Below are 21,322 nucleotides of genomic sequence, written 5' to 3' on the forward strand. Positions count from 1 at the left end.
GTTACACTTGTTGAATCCTGCGGTCTAAGGAAAAATGGAGTATTTGGGGAGTATTTCTGCCACACAACTATAATCGTCATCTACCTCGCGTACACTCTTTGCGTTATACGCGGTTCCGGCACTCTCCGGTCACTAACGACGTGCGCGCTATCAGCGTGACATAGCATTCTTGGTAGGAAATGGGCGAGAGCCTCGTTTTGAATAAAGGAAACGCGAGCTAGCCAGATGACGATTATAGTTGTGAGCAGAAATACCCCCCAAATACTCGATTTTTTTTTATAGTGTGACTTTGCCACGCATATAACTCTCTCTAAGATACAGGTTAACTCTCTCTTGGAGAGTCGCGCTTCCCACGACTTAAAGTCCCTAGATATTTTTCGGAAAAAATCTAGGCACTTTACCACGACTCTCCAAAGAGAGTATAATGATCTCCAAAAGAGAGCTAAAGTGTGTCTTTAAAGAGAGTTATATCTGTGGCAAGTCAGTTCTCACAAGACGCAAGATACTACCCAAGGACACAATAGAGAATTCAGGACAACATAAACGCCGCGGCGTTCGTGTTCTCCTGTCTTTTCTCTTGTGTCCCTGTTTACGCGCCTACCCTCTCTTATCATGAATCGCTACCAACTAACTCTGCTTTTTGTCATTCTAAGAAAGTTCTATACTGCGTGAGACATAACGGACAATACTAGACGAATGGAAATTAAGGTCTGTGAAGTCGTCAACATGACGTCACCACGATTCGTGGCAGGAGCATCGTCGCTGCATCCCGAGTTAATCAGGTGTGTTATAAAACCACCCGACGTGTCATAACGCCCCTTTATCAGCGAAGGTGTGTTCGCTTAGCATGATAAATGCGCTGTCCAGCAAGGAGGTGTAAATATTTACGGCTTGTCGGCTGCTTGTTGTGGAGCTGCTGTTTAGATAACCGGTGCACTTCAGCCTTTACCCAAACTTAACAAATAGTTCCGAACCGACAATATTGGGGCTGCGACAGAGGATTACCAAGGCGCCATTGCGTTCTTTAAAGGGACACTAAAGAGCAAAACGATTTTTCTCGCATTAGTAAAGTAGTCCTCCACGATACCAAAAACACCACGCTTGCTGCGAGAAGACGCTTAATAAGCGAAAAAACGAGCAAAAAGAAAATACAGATGGCGACGCCACCTTGGAATTCCCGCACCATTTGCCGTGACGTCACATATTTTTTACGGCAGCTGCTTGGGCCTACGTAGTTCCTAGAAGGTTAAATCGAGGTAGATTGTCCTCTGAGGGGGCCAGAGACTTGACATAACGATTCTGTGGAAATTTCGTCGAGCCAGTGGCGCCGAAATACGTTAAATGCTCTTTGAAGTCTTTTACGTCACGAATTACAAAGTTCGGCGCGAAATTTAAAAATGAGACTTTGAACTTGGTTTTCTCCTCTAATAAATAAACCTATGGTGGTGAATTCATTCTTTCTTTTTAGTGTCCCTTTAACTGCGCCAGTTTAGGTGGTAGCGTTTGGCAGTGTGACTAACTTTGGAATGTGTGTTTATGAACTGTTAAATGTCTCTTCTTTAACCAGATGAAATATTCGTGAACACGGGGTGTCGCTGGAGCCAGCGTTTTGACAGGCGGTCTTACCTTCTTCAAGGCTGCAATTACAGCTTTAACTAATGGACTTAAAACGCAAAGGAAAAACTTCGAAGACATACCGGGCATAGACAAGTGCTAAAGAACCAACTTGCGAACTCTCAGGTCTTCTCTCTGCTCTTGCTGTTTTCATCAGGAGTGCCTTCAGTCGGGCAACGGTCTCTAAATATCTTCCGGCAAGATCATTTCTATTACAGCCCCGCACCTCCACCACCTTGTAAGACGAGAGACGACCAGGGGCCGTATTCTCAAAAGGCGACAATAGCAAAAGTATCGCCTTTGGTGCGCGCTGATTGGCTATTGACCAAAACAGGAAAAGTGAGGGCACCATCTAGTATTTCCGTCGACGTGACGGTGCTCTACGGCGCTCCTGCAATGCCTGGAATAAACGAACACACCTTATCACCGTCGGTTGGTGGTGAAGACTAGCATTTCAGTGACGTAGGCGGTAGCTTCTAGTATTCAATCCTCGGTGGATGTACGCATTTTTCGCGCTGAAGCTTTCAAGGAGCATTATCTTGGGGTGTCATAAGTACTCGTTCTTTGCCAGCACCTGTTTTTTCGTGGCTTGAACGTCCCAGGAACATGAACCGTGCGTTGCTCGCGTGGCTTATCGCGAGCCGGCAACATGCTGAGATGTTGAGACGATATGGCTGAGGTGGCACACTACAGCTGAACTCTCCGAGTACGCCGTGTTAAACTCTCAACGAAAATACATTTCACGCAAAGTTGCATTCTTTAAATATTATACTGTGCATTAAACAATCGCACAAAAAAACGTTGAAAGCACTTTCAACACGTCCTATATTTGAAGTAGCCACAGCCAAGCCTGGCCACTGCGTAGAAGCCAGCATACGCTCGAAAACGCCGCACTGGGGTCGCTCTGCGCTCGTACGGTACACTCACTCCTGTGATGTGATACATTCGTAACACCAACGGCCAGTGCAACAGTGACGTCACAGGCAAGTGTTTCTTCATTTATTGAACGCATCAGATTCTACGTCACCAAACGCGATACTGTCGCCTTTTGCGATCGTTTGAGAATACGGGCCCAGGCAAGACAACGCTATAGTAGACCCATTTATTATACAGGCACTACCCAGGCTCACTCATGAAGAATAAGAGCAAAAGGGGTGATGATGGCTATATGCAAATGAGAACGATGGATTACGTTAAAAGTGTTTACAGTATATCTTTCAATCTACGCATATTTTCTCGCCTCCTCGTATTTCATATCGTAATATCGAACAATCCTTACTAACCCCATTATGTTCTTCACGTTGTCCCTCTCTCTGTACCAGTCGTTACAGCATTTAGGGTAAGCAAATGCGACACAACGACAATGGTTGCTCCTGCACCAATTCGACACGCAGCCGACAGATACATGCTTGTGTCAACCGGCTGACCCGAAAGCCAGGAGTAAAAACATGATGTATCTTGTCACCAATGGCATAGCTAGAGGGGTCGTAGTTGGTTCCAATAACCTCGCCCTCAAATTTTTCAGTTTGTATGTGTAGGTATATATACTAACACACACACATGCACACATAAACAAATCACTCCCCCCCCCCCTCCCTTCCCCTTCCGAAATATAGCCTTCGTGCTCGTAATCACTTGTCATTTTGCTTGGCATCCTTCGTGGCGATGCCAACGGCACATGGAAGTTCGATAGTGAGTCATACTTAGTATGACTACCCTTCGTCCTGGCAACTGCGCCAAACAGTGCTCCAGCCATTATCTAACCCTGTAATGCCTAAACTCCGTTTTTACATCAAAGAAAATAACAACTTGTTCAGCCTTAATTCTGGCCATTGAGAGGACGTATGCACAAAAATTCATGATTAAAAGCTTAGCTCTCATTCGAACGAACAAATCCCTTATTGGTTTTGACTGAAGAATGTCAAAAACGAAACTATAGAACTTTCGTTAAGTTTCCGACCGCGTTTAACAAGCACGTTGAGGCACACGAAACTTCGCGTAGCATATATGAAGATTACAGGGTTAAAATTCCAATTCCATAATCTCTTGTCAAAAATAAGTACCTCAGCGTTCAAAATTATTTACAGTCGTAGATGAACAAAACTGTGATCAAGGAAAGGTGGTATACGCACGCCAGTGTAGATTCCATACCCGAAGACATCTCGTGAAGCGACGCAACGCGAAAACGAGTGGGAGAAACCTTGAAGCACGGAATTGAACGGTTCGGCCATGGTGGGCAACAAGGCGACCCCTCATTATTCGCGCAAACGTTTTGCGTAATAGCGGTGCTAAGATCCGCTTGCCAGTTAGAACAGCCCGCAAAGGATTTTCTTAGACACACTCCGAGTCAGCCCATACAGAAAGGGCTGAAGCGCATAACTTTCCGCCATAAAGCTACGACCTGTTGCTCTCCGCCGGAACTCTATTATCACCGGAAAAGTTATATGGAGTACCGTCTCTCCCTGTACGCAGCTTCTCGAGGCGCGCTTTAGAGCGTGATACTGTAAGTGCTCCGCAAATAACACGCATAAGCTTACCCATGAACTTAAAGTTTATGTTAAATTCGCTCGCAGTCGCTTATGTATGAACTTCCTTATCTTTTTGAGTCTCAGTAAAAACATGTAAGGACCGTGAAGTACATTCTTACGACCTGTTTACTTTTTGCTGCGGTTGCACTATGCCTCTCGGCTGTCCATATTTGCTCCAATGTCAACGTCACAGACACGGCAGACCGGGTTTATGGTTTAACGATGTCACCATTGCGTCCCGTTGTCTGCGCACCCCGCAACGAGTGTGTACGTACAGTCTTAAGATGTGCGCAGCAAACGCCTTGGTAAGCCTCATCGACTGGAGGATGGCAAGAGGGCAGTCTCTACCTTATCTCGAACCGGAGCTGGTCATTCATTGGTGGTTGCGGGACCCCACGAAAAACTAGAGACCCCCCGTGGACGCTGGCTTGGTGCCCGATAAAACCGGGGCGCACCTTCTGGAGACCAGTAGAAGGAGAGACGCCGGACTGCCGTTCAGCACATCGCCGTCGCATCCTAGAAGGACTTAGTTGCGTTGTCTCGCTACCGCACGAAGTATCCCTATAGTTGTGCAGGTGAGCACTTGTTCTGCCATTGTTCTGTGGGGTCTTTGAAGGAAATGTAATAGGATGTGAGAATGTCTGGTTTCTGATGAGAAATGTGGGCTGGAGCCGAAGGAGGTGTAATCCCACAGAGCGACCCACCATGAGTCACGTGATTTCAAATGCTTTATTTACTTGCATACTATTAGCATTCGTTCCACCATGGTCGTATAGTGGTTACGGTGCTCCGCTGCCGAACCGAAGGTTGCAAGTTCGAAACCCGGCCGCGGCTGCCGCATTTTCAACGGAGGTGAAATGCCAGAGGCTGGTGCACTTAGATTTAGGAGCACGTTAAGAAACACCAGGCGGTCGCAATTTCCGGAGCCCTGCACTGCGGTTTGCCTCAGAATCATATCATGGTTTTGCTACTTAATACCCCAAGATTCTTTGTTATTATTACACTATAAGTCACGTGATTTCAGGGATCGTATTAGCTTACTATTAGCACTCGTAAGCACCGAACAATGTTGGCTAGTGTGGGTAAATTTCTAATGCCGATGGCTGCTGCCCATCAGTTGTTATAGCACCTACATTGTCTCAATTCAATCTCAGTTCTATGATCGGAATGTCTACTTTTTTGTATTTTATAATAACCATTTTTTGTGGTTTAAATGACTGAAGCACCTCTGTTTCGGCAGCTTTCAGGTCCTTGTTAGGTGGGTCGTCAAAGTGATCTTATAGTGAAAATCAAGACATATAAGTGGTTCCTGTAAAACAAAACAAACAAGACAAAGAAATAGCAGTTCAACAGCCAACACAGTGGCACGTAAGCAAAGAACATAACGAGCCGAAGTAATAATTTTAGTCACTATGCCTATATGTGGGAAGGTAAATAATGGTGCAAAACTTTAAATGAAATACTATGTTGGTACAAAAGAGCACGCGTAGTGTTATGAAACTAACTGCAAGGAAGAAGTCGCCAGTTTGAGAGCCCAACCAACTTACCGCTTATTGAATCTGTATGAACGCGATTTCCTGACGTTTCAAGAATTAAATAAAATTTCAGATTTCAATTCAATTTACAAAGGGAGCAAGTAAATCTTATTCGTACGATACGATAACATATGTTTCCGAGGACTAAGGATAAACGCTTTTGGAAACTTCTTGATTATAGTAGCTTTTACTAAGCAAAGTTTAGCCGCTGTTTTTGTCAAAGCTGCGATGAAATTATATCTCTCTGGCTACGTTACATCCTCTACGCACTCACATGTTGGCACAACCAATACGTGCTCAAGGTTCACAGATTTACTAAGCAAGCATGGATATTGGGACCTCAGTTTAGCGTTGCAGACTTCGCAAAAATTAGGCATCACATAGTAAATCGTATCTCATCAGAAAGCCTACTGAAATGCACAGGTCTCTCAAAACAGAAACGAGCTTCTTCAACAGGCTTAGGAAACATGGCTTTTCCATGTTTCTCTATAAACAGTGAACCAATATAGCTGCGTTTTGAAGAAGGAACTTATTTAACGTGACAGACAAACGCAAGGTCCAGCACTGTGCATTGCGAATAGGCACTGTATCGTATCACTTACCGTTTCAGTACAACCATAAGTCGCGAAATATAATCAAGACCTTCAAGACTCACCATCATCCTTGAACAGGGAATGTCGCTGGAGTGAACGTTTCGACAAATGAACAAGGCAGCTTGCTGCCATGACGAGGACAAGACCACTTCTCGAAACGTTTTTTTCAGCAACATTACTTCGTTATCATCATCACCATTATTATTTAATATACTTAAAGGCCCCTGTTGGTGTATTGCATAAGAGGGGGAGCATACATAAGAAACACGTGGCAAAAAAGCCTGTCGCTCTTTTGCCACAGAAATCCTTATTCAAAGGTTTTTCATCTCTTCAAGCATCCACATTCCCCTGAACTTCTCTATTGTTCTAACTGTTGGGCTAGTCCGTCTCATGTTAATTGCAAAAATAGAAGCAAATAAACTTCTCCTTTCCTCTTCGGAAGAAATAGATGTTTGTCCTAGTCATTTCCGTGTGTCGTTGTCCCATTTTGACAGTTCTTTTTAATTAACATTACCCTGCTATCCTTTTGCTTTGACTGCTGACACGAAGATCACGGGAGAGATTCCCGGCCTCGGCGGCCGCATTTGTATGGAGGCGAGAATGCTTGAGGCCCGTATGCCCACATTTAGGTGCATGTTAAAGAACACCAGATGGTCAAAATTTCCGGAGCCCTCCACCACAGCGTCGTTCGCAGTGATATCGTGGTTTTCGGACGTAAAACCCCAAAGATTATTATTATTATTTTGCTCTTTCTAGGAAAGAAGATCACCATGGTCCCCATTGCCATATTGCTAGGGCTAGTCGTTACCTCAGCCATCGCGGTTCCAGCATCGGCCGCTAGCTTTGGCACAGGCTACGCCATCTCGCCGGTAGCGGCGCCTTTTTCGGGTGGAGCCCCTCCAGGCGGCGCTGCGGGGCCAGCGTTCGGACCTCCCGGAGGCTTTGCATTTGGGCCTCCTGGTGGCTCAGGGTTTCCTGGATTCCCGGGTGCCGGTGGCGCTGCTCCTGGTATGACCATGCCCTCCGAGCCTAGTTGCCCTCCGACCAACGGCATGGTTCCTCTGTACGTGCCTGATCCCGACGACTGCACAAAGTACACGGTGTGCAGCGGCGGCTTCGGCATGCAGCTCGACTGCCCACCAGGACTGCACTTCAACCGCGACACCAACCACTGCGACTATCCGCCGCTTGCAGGCTGTGAAGAAAGTGAGCGTCGAATGGCTTTGTGACTGACCTTGCCACACTTTTACACGATGGTATTTGTTGTTGTGTCTTCTCGAAGCGATACTTTATTTGACCCTTCTCCCGATTTTGATTGGACAGCGTCGTAGTCCACATAACTGGGCCTATGATGGAGGTGCGCACCCCCCCCCCCCCTCCATCCTTTATAGCAGGGCCCCAAGTTTGCTCCACAGTCCCCACCTTCACTGAGTCGGGCCTGTCACGTCATTGTTTAAGGAGCAGGGTTACGGCCACGCAGGAATTTGGCGATCATCATCAGGCCCCTGATGTTGCAATAAGAGAACTTATCACATTTACCTCTGAAAGCCGGCGACCAAAGTCAGGTCGTTTTCAGAAGCACGCCATTGCTTAATTTTCATTTTTGTATCCATTAAAACTTGTTTTCTGTCGTGTTCGACCGAAGGGAGGGGGGCGGTGCTGCGGAGAAACTTGCTCCCCCCCTAATGAAGAAACCTGTGCACGTATATGAATTTAAAGAAAGATGATTCATGCCAGAAACCACCAAAACAAAGGTAGTGATTTGGTAGGCCGGTCCCGCCGGTAGTAGTGCACAATGTGTGCTTCTGCAAGTCATTTAATATGGTTTGTAACGTGGACGGATCGTAGAAATAGTGCAACGGGACAGCATCCACACGTCTCACAGCAACAATAAGTAGATTTAACCAATATATCTTACCTCGGAGCATATTTCAGCATGTTAATCGGGAATCTATGGCTTAACATTGACAATCCCCCCCTTTTTTTTTCAGTCCCACCTGAAGACCCAACAACGCTGACGGGACCTCCAGGGATCAAGAAAGATGCCTATTTCGGTAAGGATAGCCTGTGTAAATTGCGCCAGTACATGCACGCACTGCGCTTTTTTTATCTTCTCAGATATGTATGATTATGTTCAATCAACAGGCTCAGTTAGAGCCTGTTTCAGGAAGCCATTGACCACTACACGACGAAAATATGAGCCCATCGACATTTACTACTGCACGTTGCATGCTTCTTTCAGACATGAGCCTCTTGAGCGGACCTGGCTTCCCGATGATCTTCGGACAGCCTAACCCTGGAATCGGTCAACTGAAGAATCCCCCGGGCAAGCCCAAGGCTCCCGATGCCTAAGAATAGCTACAGTCATGCTTAAATGTGCAATGGCCTGCTGTAACCGCATGAGCATTGAACATGGACAGAAGGCTACAACAGCGGAGGCTACCATAATGCTTTGCCCCTCGAGTATTTCAGGTGTTGCAGTATCCCCGAGCTCTAACAAACAAGCTCGATCCAGTCATCCTCATCGTGGGCTAATGTTGTAAAATAAATTCGTACCACTTTCATTTCGGTTTTGTCACGTCTCTTCTGCGCTATGTTGCATTGAACAGTTCTCTGAACAGTTCAACGTAATTTTTCATTGAATTCAGCTATTTGAATTAAATTTTTTATTGAATTGGTAGCCGCATGCACAGTGAAACAGGGAAGGGTGGCTAGAGCATGAATAGGGCCTAAAGTCACCGTAGCAGGGGTAGGTGTGGCAGGGGCTGCCACACGTGTCCTTTTCCGTGCATCTCTACTCTACAAATGACGCAATCACAGACAGCCACACAAACTCACAAAACATCACAGAAAATCACAAGGGAAACACGGGAGAACCGCAGCTCCGCTGTTTCTGCATATTACACACTGGATGGAGCTGCGGTAAGTTTTTCAACGCCAGCACCTGATAACTATTAAGGAACTTGAAGCCTTAAAAATCTAGAGGCTTTCTTCTGAAGATTCTACTTTCTATGGGTATGCAATAGAAAACGCTCTCGGCTGTCTGCTTATCCCAGTGGCCTTGACAACTGCGGGTGGCAGCTTTGCGTCTTTACGTCCAGGGGTCGTTAGGTGTCAGCGTCACGATCCGTCTCGGCAAATACAGAATGCGTGGGAGAGGCAGTTCAGACTTCAAAAAAAAAAAAAAGGTCAAAGAGGGGCGCTAGCACTCCTAGTTCTCCTTTCGTCGAAAATCCTGCCGTCACCTGACACTTTTTTTTGCATGACAACGACGGTGACAACGAAAGAACCACGAATGAGTGTGGTACATAATGGTGCAGCGACGTCGTATATACGAGTATATATTATACGTATATACGTAATCTGTTTAGCACGTTTCTAAGGAAAGAGTGAAAGAGAACTTTGTTATTTTCGACGACAAAAAGCTTTAGCGGACGTAAATTACTTTACTGTTCCCGGTTTCGATCTCCTTTAAAGTTTACTTACTAGTGAGTGTTGTAAGAATCAAGATGAAGTTGCGAAAAACTTGCTTACTTTTACAGAAGAAAACACACATACGAGGAACGACTTGAAAAACACCGTTATATACCGCTTTCCTAAGAATCATCTCGCCGTTCAAGTAACGGCGGTGCTCTCGACGACGTGTGCCGTTGTGTGCTCGGACGTTTACATGTGAGATGGCGCATGCGCAGGTACGCGCATAATACCGCGGCGTTGTTCACAGGCTGCCTTCTCAGTGATCTGCTTGTTATGAAAATTTTGAGCCGCCTAAAAAAGAACAGGATGGCCGGTTTGCAGGGACGTGGCCACAAAGTTTTTCGGGAGGGGGGGGGGGGGGGGGGGAGGGGGATGGAGGCGGGGTTCAACCACACATTATGCATGCTCGTGCGTTCGTTTCAATGCTGTGCGTGTAGACACAAGCAAAACTGAAAAATCCCGGGCGTTTGAACCCTTCCCCCTCCAGCTGTTTTGTTCTGCACGTATTCGCCAGTTCGTGAACTGTGTAGAACAAATGCTTCTTACATTTCGCCGCAGCTTGCCTGCCAATGTACTTGTTCGACTCATACAAAAAGTAAAAGCAGCGTGAGTCACTGATTCCTTGATTTATTCTGTAATGGCAGGCACGTTCTATATGAGCGTTTTTATTTATTTATTTATTTATTTATTTATTTATTTATTTATTTATTAAATTGGAATCATTTATTAGCGAACCGAAGGCACTTTGAGCATATCTATCTATCTATCTATCTATCTATCTATCTATCTATCTATCTATCTATCTATCTATCTATCTATCTATCTATCTATCTATCTATCTATCTATCTATCTATCTATCTATCTATCTATCTATCTATCTATCTATCTATCTATCTATCTATCTATCTATCTATCTATCTATCTATCTATCTATCTATCTATCTATCTATCTATCTATCTATCTATCTATCTATCTATCTATCTATCTATCTATCTATCTATCTATCTATCTATTCGCCTGCTTAACTTGGTGTAGACCGCCGAAAGTGGCATGGGAGGGTAAGAGGACTTGGCGAATATTAATGTCGGGTCATGACACGAATAACGTGAAAATCCTGCCACGTACGTAGTCTAACACTTTCCTCCAGGCACGTGTGGCACATACCCGTTTATCATGTGCCACGGTAAACGGGTATGCGCCACAGGTGATCGACAATTTCTATCTACCCAGGAAAGGCGGGAACAGACATTGGTAATTTAAATGCGAGAGTGCTACGAAAAACCGACATGGGCAGTGTTGACCCGACGAATGCCAATAATAAAAATTTAGATCCCAACAGGAATCGGAACCAAGCATTCTACGCGGCAGTCAGGTATTCTACCACAGAGCCACGCCAGGTCAAGAAACTGCTTTGAAAAAACACCCTATGGAGGCGTAATATTGGTGCAAAGTCAATTGTGGTTGTGGTGCTGGCTATCTAATTTTATAACAAAGCAATAAACACCACATATGTACTCCTACGATATAGGCGTCATGTCAGGTTAACGTCTGGGGTTCCTCTGTTGGCTCCGCTTATATAGCAGTCTAATAAACATTACATTTGTATTCCTGTGATTCACCAAGCTATATTCAAGCGTTGCTTGACCTCGGAGAAATATTCACATCATCCGATATCGCATCACATGATCGTACGATATTCACATCATCGCACCATAAAGTGCACTTCGTTTCGATAATCCTGACGCATGTGCACTAACGTGAGTGCTGACGTTACGTCAGACCATAAGATACCCTTTAAACGCCAGTGTTTCTGACGTGCCTGGTAAGCCCACGATGTGCACACAACTACTACACTTACGGAAACACGTCGATCCACCTTGTAACGCTTGGCTCAATGCCAAAAAAATGCAGCATAGAACTACTCGCTTACTGCTTCGCATGAAACCGATTTCCACAAAGCGTGGAATCTGCCGAATTTTTTATTTATATATCGCCGGAGTTGGCCTGTAAAGAACACCAGGCTTCTGTGGAACACGCAGCACAGTCACAACGTAAACTGGAGGAAACCGTTGTGAACTGTTTAGGGCGTTTACTGCGAGCGCGGTTGCGAAGTTCCAACTACGCCGTAATCCATCACCATTTTGCGTAGTAGCGAAGTACCCACCGTACGCCTGTAAGTAAATGTGCGTCCCAACGAAGGATGATGATGATAATGAATTATGGCTGAGCACTTTTCAATGGGTGCGAAGATTTAAACCACCCACTCGTTACTCTTTTCACATGGTGTGACGTCTGGTACGGTTCTATACGCAGCAGTTTAACATCTGTTAACGCGACTACTCAATCGCCATAGCGCCTGTACAGGGTCTTCTTCCGGGGAAGTGTCAAGCACTCGTGTGGCTTCGATGGCAGAATGTGAGCTCAGAACAGCTTGCGCTGCAAAAGAAGAAGAAGAAAAAACATCTTGTCTTGAAATTGCAGCCGTGCGCGAGAAATCACGTGCCGCGGCGGTCCGGGCGGATTCGGAGGCGGGTTCACGGAGAGCTTCAGGGATCCACTTGGCACCTTCAACGAAGTTACGTCGCACTATCAACTGTCAAGGCGGCGATACCCCCTCCCGCATTCCAAGCTTACTAGGCCGCAGTCTTCGGCTCTCCAGATGCTGCAGGCAGGTTCCTTCCTGTCTCGCAGCACGTTTAGTAACTTTGCTGAAGGCGTAAATCCAGGGTGCCCTAGCTGTGGAGCGGATAATTGCACACTCGCTCATATGCTCTGGCAGTGCCCGGCATTACTTAGCGCAAAGTTCAGCACAGAAGAGGACTGGGAGAGGGCTCTTAAAAGCCGCGAGCTCTCAGTCCAGCTGTCGGTAGTCCAGGAGGCCTGCGAACGGGCGGAGGACCACGGTCTTCCAGTACCGGCGTGGGCGCGGCCAGCAACTGCGGCGGACCCCCTTCAGGAGTTGTCTGATCGGGGTCCTCCATGACCAAATAAAGTTCATTTCATCATCATCATCTTCATAAGAACCAGCTAGCCTAAAGTATAACGCTACGATCACGTAACTGCAGCCCGCTTATTTTGCAGGCTTTCGTGTTGTTACCGGTGCAGACGTATTCTCTGCGGCTGAAATTTTCATCTTGACAGCAGCACATCAGCAAATCCAATCTCTATATGTCCTCCTCTTCGTCGACTGCATCCACATCTGTGACGAGCAACAAGCCGGAACTTCTTATCTATGGTTAGCTTCTCTGTCTTTGCTCTTTCCTTCTTGTTTATTATCCTCTCACGCCAACGCGTGCTGGTTAACAGTCCGCGGCAGTAATTAACCCAGTTATTTGCAATTACCAACACTCGAGATATCTTGAATGCCGACAGCACCTCCGTACATTTTATGGAAACGTGGCAGCACCGTCATTGGCAGTTTTCATTAAAGACCAATGAGATCTAGACCACCCGCCACAGTGATCTAGTGGTTATGGTGCTCGACTGCTTACCTGAAGGTCGCGGGATCGAATCCCAGCCATGGCGGCCGCATTTCGACGGAAACGAAATGCCAGAGGCCCGTGCACGTTAAAGAACGCCAGATGGTCAAAATTTTCGGAGCGCTCCGCTACGTCCCTCATTATCATAATGCCACACACACTGCTTTCTTTCTACGTTTTATGTTTCCGGCCCATTGCGCGTGTAGTTACTGCGTTGCGCAAACCGCGCCAGAATGTCTGGGAACATTCCAGATTATTTTAGGATCTTCTGTTAGGCTGGAGCGCGCAAACGCGAACAGCTGAGTTTATTTCAGAACTAACGCGGCCACCAGCGATAAGGCTCAAACGTTCGATGCCGCAGGTATAAATGCCGCCTTGCCTTGCCACGGATCAGTTTATCGACGGCCGACGCTCTGTTCACCGCTATCAGGATACAGTGTGTATTGCTGTAGTTTGACTTTTCGTTTCCCGGCCACAAGTTCCGCCAAATAAAAACTTTCATCTTGGACACGCCGACTGCTGCCTTCGTCGACGTCACAACCCCGTGACAATATCGTGGTTTTGGGGCGCAAAACCCCCACAATTATATCATGGTGCCTCTGCTCCGTCTTCGTTTTTTTTTTAGCGTTCTTCCCTGGATCAAGATGCTCAGCCAAGTAGCCAACAAGTTCACCTTATTAGACTCAGTTAACATACTGTAAAAAAGGAAGTTCGCAGAGGCCGTCTATATCATTGGCGTAGCGAGGTGGGGAGGAGGAAGGAGGTTAGGGGTCCAAACAATATACCTCCCCCCTCCCCCCAAAATTTTTCAATGTTGCATGTTGTAGTGCTGCATGCGCACATACAAAAATAGTTGTTCAACCTTCCCCCCCTCTTCCGCTGCCGATAAGAACATCTGGCCACGACCAGCCGCGACGAGCGCTTCTTTTAAACTTCCCATAATCCCCTCACTTGCCAGAAAAATCACACACACACAGAGAGAGAGAGAGAGAGAGAGAAATAAACCTTTTTTTGCCTTTTCTTTCGAAAGAATGCTGCGAGCGATGCCCGCTATCACCCTGCAGTGGGAGGGCTTCCTAGTCGAAGAACTCTCTGGCTTCGACTGCACTCTTGGCCGCGGGGACGAGTGGTCGCTGGTCTTCCAGGTCCACGAGGGCGATCTTGGCCTCCCACGTTTCGACATACAAACGAAAACTATCATAGAGAAAAAAAAACTTTTACAGCTGCAAGTGCTCCATTTTACTTGAGGATAAGCCGTAGAAAGTCGCTCGGATCTTTTCCGCAGGAAGCGCACGGTCCGGTGTGTTTCCTTTTCAGGAGCGTCACTTTTATGGCTTCGTGGAATTTCCGGACCACTCGCACGGCAGTTTTCTAACGCAAGTCGTTATCACGATTTCACGAAGAAGGCGTAGCAGCAAAATGGCCAAAAATGGCGTTTAAGGTTTACATTTTACTCGTCACATTGCACGGTTATACGGAAGTTATTCCATCTACCACACTCCGAACAACACAACAGGGGCTTGGATGAGGCTGAATAATAATACTGGTACATGAGCTTAGAACTATGCAGTAAAGTTGAGCTTGTTGGTAGTGCTTAATCGTTGAAGAAGACAAGTTGTACAAACCCGGACAAAAGAGATTTGAAACAGTCAACACAGTGCTTTGTGTTATAGGCTTTCTTGTATCTGTGTTCGCATGCCTTACTTTCTTCCACATGGTTCAACGTTGATCATGTCTATACGGCATCGGAGTGAGCACCTCCTTATGGCCAGTGAGTCACCGCCACTTCAATGAAAACGTTACCGCATACTGCACTTGCTTGAAACATTTACTCGAACTGATGCACCCCCAAAATTTGTCTATCTAAACATGATGCGATACTCGATAGCCTTCGAACCAAGCGGCAGTGATTCACCGGCATTAATGGTCTTATCACACAAGCCGTAGCAGCGCAGGCGCACATGTTATCCCTTTGCAACACGAATTATGATCGACCGTCCATAAATGCGTAAAACTTGTACAATTTGATGCGAAGGTTCTGGAGACTCAATTTAAAGCGAGCAGAAATGTTTGAATGAACTGTATTGTATTACGTAACAATTAATTGCAATTGCAACGTAAATAAATAATTATATGAATAATTAATCGTGTTGTTTAACTTCCCAGAACCACGATATAATTATGAGGGACGCCGTAGTGGAGAGCTCCGGAAATTTCCACCACATGGGGCTTAACGTGCAACTAAATCTAAGTACACGGGCCTCAAACATTTTCGCCTCAATCGAAAGTGCGGCCTCCGCGACCGGTATTCGATCCCGCGACCTTCGGGTCGGCAGTCACGCACCATAACCGTTAGACCACTGTGGCGGGTAATTATAACATAATTATCTAATTACTGAACAGTTAGTCATGCCCCTTTTCTTCATAAAACGAATTCAATTACCCACTCAAATTGTGTCCAATTGTCTCAATGTCTCAATCTGCTGCATTTCCCCCAAACAAAAAAATATTTCGAAAATTTTGCCGAAACGTCCGCGTCGAGCGCGTCGTTAAACAAGGTACCAAAGTGATAGCGTGTAGCAAGATATTGCATCCAGATGGAATATGTAAGAACTTTAGGAAGCAAGAATATTTAATTTACCATTAGCTCAGTGTTCGTTGTCTCTTCATGACCACTAGGGTGCAGAAGTGGCAGAAGTAGGTCACGTGTACAAACGTATGTACACAGCGAATCGCAAAGGTTTTAATCGCTGTGACCACGTTGAAAAGCGGAAAACACATTGGCACCAAGTTGCACCACGCGCCGCTGTATTTCCGCTCTTTTTTTTTTTTTCGTGGCAAAGACATTGCGCAGGTCAACTATAGTTATCTTGTTTCTCGACTTTTCGTTGCGCACGCGCAAAAACCAGGCGGCAATTATCCCCCTTTTATGGCTTAACAACCCCGTCTGGAGACATCCGAGCACCAGCATCCGGCCTGCAGCCTCGCAAGGTGTTTCCACGTCAAAGGCTAACGCGTACGCCAAGCAAAGGCAAGGTGCTATGTCGACGTCACAGGGCCGTTATCTCCGGATCCTTTCTTCTTGCGAGCCTGTTGGACCCACGAAAACGGACGCTCGCGATAAAGGGAGCCCGCGTGGACCTCGCGAGGTGGTAGAAAAGGACGGCGTGCGCCATTTCTCCCAGTCACACAGGCACGAGAAACCACAGCCAAACTTTTGCCCGGCCGAATCCAGTCATCGTGCAGAAAGGTAAAAAAGGTGGATCCTCCTTATTTCGTGATGCTTTAGCGAGACTTTCTCGCCTCGTCCCGGTGTATGTCTTTATAATAACGCTTTGTTGGGAAAAAAGAAAGCTGTATAGCCGCCATTTCAGTTGTGCTGAGAACGAAACTTCAGCGCTTGTTTGTGTTCTTCCCTTTCGTCTTTGTTTGTTGTGCGCGCTCAAAAACTCTACAAAATGAAACTTTAGTCGCCATTCCGAAAGGTGCTGATGGAGTCTGCGTTCACATTAAATGCTGTTTCTAACCTTCGGCATTTATTAGAACAGGCATTTCGCTCTGCATGCGACGTTTGAACAGACCCGAATTCCTCGATGCTTACAGAAGAAATTTTCAGTGCTCAGACAAAGGGGAGAAGGCTAATGGCGCCTGACAACTCAACTCGAGGGTGCTTGGAGAGCGTTCTTGTTTGATGTTTTCGGTAAAACCTTCTAGAAAAAAATAAAGACAGTCGCTAAATTATCCGTAGCCCTCCTATGTACCGTCAGTATTCTTGTGGATTTGTCCGTTTCCTTGGATAAAATTTAAGATATATACATAAGAAAATGCGGACCCAAAGTACTGTCAGAATTCATGTAGCGCGAAGCATTTTGAAGCAGCTGGCTATGCAGCATTGCCTGAGGTTCTTGAAAGCTGTAATAGATGAGCCAATATATTTTTTTCCTCCCTTACAAAAATCGCGCATGCTATTCAGTTGCATCTCAACAAAATGTCCATTGAAAAAAATTCGGCAGGTCCCACGTACCGTGGGAGTCGATGTTATGCGAAGCACGCGGCGGGAAGGTGACTGTGGCGTAGCTTTTTTTACTGAGCGACACGTTACAAAATGACGCTAAAGATTGGTATAAATTTTATGCGCACATATATGTTGAAGAGCCGCATATGTCTTATATAACCAGTTGCTTACGGTTGGGTAAAGCTGCCAATCGCAACGTGGGTATTACCAACACCAGAAGCGGTAAGCTTATATGTAGTGCTAATACGTGTCCCGAGAATGCACGCACGTTTCACGAACCCGTGTGCGTGTGTGGAAGAAGTTCTTGACAGCTCTTAAACAAGGGCATCATCACTGTGATCAGTGAGCACCAGTAGCTGTTCATGACTTGTTATAGGATGCGGTCGTCATCGTAGTGACGAGGGGCCTATGTGTAGTGAAGTATCCGTAGCCTAGTCTACAAAGCGGCTGTCAATCAATCTGGCATCATCCTCGGTCAGCATGAGGCCATCGCCCAGCCTCGTAAGGAATGAAGAGGATACTGCGTCGTTCAGGTGGACGAAGTGCACTTTACGGGTAGGTGATGTGCATATCATATGTAACTTCCGTTAATGTATTCCTCCGGGGTCAAGCAATGCTTCAATATAGCTTGATCAATCATAGGAATACAAACGTAATGCTTATTAGGCTTCTGTAAAAGAGGAGCCAACACTGGAAATACAGACGTTAATCTGATATGACGCCTGTATCGTAGGAGTACACATCGTAGGTGTATCATGTAGTGGTTTATTGCTTTCTTGTAAAATTATATAGCCAGCATCACAACCACAATAGACGTTACACCGATATTACGATATTAGGCTGCTTACTATATTAGGCACAGATATTAGGCTGTTTTTCCAAACCAGTTTATAGACCTGACGTGGCTCAGTGGTAGAATACCTGATTGTCACGCAGAATGCTTGGGTTCGATTCCTGCTGGGATCCCAATGTTCATTCTTTCCATTCGTTGAGTCAATGCTCCCGATGTTGGTTTTCGTTAACGCTCTAGAATTTAAGTTACCAATGTCTGTTCTCGCCGTTCCTCGGTAGATATAAACTGTCAATCACCTGTGGCGCATACCCGTACACCGCGGCCCGTGGTAAACGGGTATGTGCCACACGTGTCTAGTGGAAAGAGTTTGACGACGTACGCGACAGGACTTTAACGTTATTCATGTCATGACCCGACAGTCATATTCGTCTAATCCTCTTACCCTCCCATGCAAATTTTGGTCCACACCAAGTTAAGGAGGCGATCATGAGAGCACCCAGACGTAGGCGGCTAGATAGATAGATAGATAGATAGATAGATAGATAGATACGTAGATAGAAACGCTCAAAGTGCCAGAGGTTCGCTAAGAAATGCTTCGCATTTAACAACTAATGTCAAGAGAAATACATGATAATCATTATGAAGACTTTTGCAAATGTTGCAAATAATTGTGGACGTGACGCTATGACGTATCTGGTAACATAGGCAAGGCTATGATGACGCTATGACGACTGCGTTGCTGTAGCCCGACGGAATAGACGTAACCCTTTTTCCTTAGCGATGCGGACCGATTTGGAAGTCGGAACTGCGGCGAAATGAAGTGAGCAAACTTAACCAAGCAGGTTGATAGCATCCGACCAGTTTTGTCATTGAAGTTGTACTCATCATTCAGAGTTTAGGTGAGCTGCCCATTGTGAGCGAACGTAGTGGCGGTCTCGAGATACTAGTACATAGATCGTCGTAACGCACTGGAACGCCACAAGAGTGGAGACTTTGGCACCACTGCTTGACTGTGCTGGTTATTTATTTATTTATTTATTTATTTATTTATTTATTTATTTATTTATTTATTTATTTATTTACTTATTTATTTATTAACATTCTCGTACATCGCTATAAGGCATTTCATAAAATTTTAAAACCGAACTGTTTTTTTTTTTTTTTGACAGATACGTAATTGCATGCTGCAGATGATAGCACGACTGACAGCCTGACATGGTACTCCGAATGTTAGGCGAAATAATTATGGTATTGGTATGCAAAAACCTGCGAACTGTGCGTTCGTTATCTAATATCGTAAGTTTAGTACGTAAGTGGAGGATGCATAGTCACGCGCTACAATAATATTTGTCATAGACTTTGATCTCACCCCGGCATTTACTCGCTGCTTATTCCAGTTATGCGTCAGTATCACTGCGGCAATGTAGCGATTGACTGATTTAGTGTACGCAATCTTTATCAAAATACTTTGACATAGCATGTACTGGGTCGACCATATCTAAGGTGAACGCCTCATTAACATTCAAGCCGGTAAAACAAGGATGTTTAGCCTACTTCAGGAGAGGAATGTCCGTTAAATCATACGGTGTCTGCAAACACAGTAATAATCTGACGAATTATTTCTTAAACAACAGCTTCTATGAGGTCTTAAATACTAATGAGGTGTTCACTTTAGATTTGGACGGTGCTGCACATACAATTGGTGAGCGAATGTCAACAGCAGCGTCACCATTACATTTGGCGTAACATTCTCTCTCTCCCCCTTTCTTTTATCTGTTCAGGTCCCGTTACAAAAGCTACGCAGACGACGACAGCAATGGGCTACCCAACATTCATGTTCGCCGTATTCGTCTGGACACTCGCCGTGTCCGTGACGTCAGCTGCATTTTTCGCTAGTCCCGGAGGACCGCCTGCCAACCCGCCGCCACCTGGTGTTGGGGGTAGTCCCGGTGCATTCGGTGGAATCGGCGGTGCACCACCGGCGGCGTCCGGTGCGGGCGGTGCTGCACCGGCCGGCGGTCTACCTTCCGATCCCAGCTGCCCACCAACGGACGGCATGGTGCCTCTCTACGTGCCGGACCCGGACGACTGCACCAAGTACACCGTCTGCAGCGGGGGCTTCGGCATGAAGATGGACTGCGCACCTGGTCTGCATTTCAACAAGGTCTCGAACCACTGCGACTTCCCGCCTCTCGCTGGTTGTGAAGTTAGCGCTTGATCGGACTATTAGATGGTGGCACATTTATTATCTATGGAACCTGTATACGGCTTTGCGTCGGTATAACGTATAACTTCTTACTCATTAACAATACCTTTGGCATCTCCATGTGCGTATCAGCGATTACAACGTACAATATAATAGAGACTTGGACGTCAGCAGCGCCGGTAGCACCACCTCGCAACGTTGAGTTGAAGCAAAGCGCAATGGCGGGTTATGTGCAAGACATGTACTGCGGCGTGAGAATCAGTATGATCAACATATGTGTAAAGGCAAGTGAAGACCGTAACTGTGACGAAACACTAAAACGTTCTATTAATGACGCACTGTAGCCTCACCTCCATCCCTCCAGGCCCAGCCCCAGCGCCCCCCCCCCCCACTCCACCCAGTCCACTCCCCGCCCCCACAGCGTACACACACACACACACACACACACACACACACACACACACACACACACACACACACACACACACACACACACACACACACACACACACACACACACACACACACACACACACACACACACACACACACACACACCTCAAAATGTTGCAGTCAGTGTTGCTGCTGCCATCTTGTCGGCTTTCCATTTTACGCAAACTTCAAGATCTGCATAACAGAATAAAGCCATACGCGTTCTTTCTGATGTGAAGACGATGGAATCTGTTAATCCACGCACTCCATATAGGGCAAGCCTCGCGAAATGCGAATTGCAGTGAAGTCTTTCAAAATGTGTACTGCGTGCTCTTCCAGCCTTTCTAATTTGCTATCAATATGTGTCAAGTATGTCTTTTTTAGCTTTTATCTTATCCTAGAATACGAACTTTCGAGCAGTGTAAACTTGATGGGGCTTAGCAATTGGGTATCGTGCGTTCTTTATTTTGTAAATAGAACACTTATTCGGAAATAAACAATTCGAACTTGGCACTTTGGACCTTCACTTTTATGCTTTGATTCACCCAGACGTTAAACAGCCCCGTTCGCCACCATCACAGCATCGGTATCCATGACGAGATGGCGTGTCATGATCGGTTTCTGGCCAAACATTGCTCACAATGTCTG

At 46.0% G+C, this 21,322-nt stretch overlaps 1 protein-coding gene across 1 annotated transcript; it reads left to right on the top strand.

The window, feature by feature from the left end:
* Positions 1 to 4,575: 4,575 nt before the first annotated feature.
* Positions 4,576 to 20,261, top strand: LOC119389239 (cuticle collagen 34). Its single transcript, XM_049415064.1, has 5 exons — positions 4,576 to 4,717; positions 7,027 to 7,476; positions 8,262 to 8,324; positions 8,513 to 8,620; positions 19,818 to 20,261. Exons 2-5 carry the CDS (start codon positions 7,041 to 7,043, stop codon positions 20,252 to 20,254), a joined length of 1,044 nt encoding a protein of 347 aa, XP_049271021.1. The 5' UTR covers positions 4,576 to 4,717; positions 7,027 to 7,040; the 3' UTR covers positions 20,255 to 20,261.
* The last annotated feature ends 1,061 nt before the right edge of the window (positions 20,262 to 21,322 follow it).

This window comes from Rhipicephalus sanguineus, chromosome 4, assembly GCF_013339695.2.
Source record: "Rhipicephalus sanguineus isolate Rsan-2018 chromosome 4, BIME_Rsan_1.4, whole genome shotgun sequence".
NCBI lineage: Eukaryota > Metazoa > Arthropoda > Arachnida > Ixodida > Ixodidae > Rhipicephalus > Rhipicephalus sanguineus.

Excerpts from the sequence above, each read along its gene's own strand:
- LOC119389239 (XM_049415064.1), top strand. The coding sequence starts at position 7,041 with ATGGTCCCCATTGCCATATTGCTAGGGCTAGTCGTTACCTCAGCCATC. Across the intron at positions 8,325-8,512 it reads CAAGAAAGATGCCTATTTCG|ACATGAGCCTCTTGAGCGGA; the intron begins GTAAGGATAGCC and ends TGCTTCTTTCAG. Across the intron at positions 8,621-19,817 it reads GCCCAAGGCTCCCGATGCCT|GTCCCGTTACAAAAGCTACG; the intron begins AAGAATAGCTAC and ends TTATCTGTTCAG.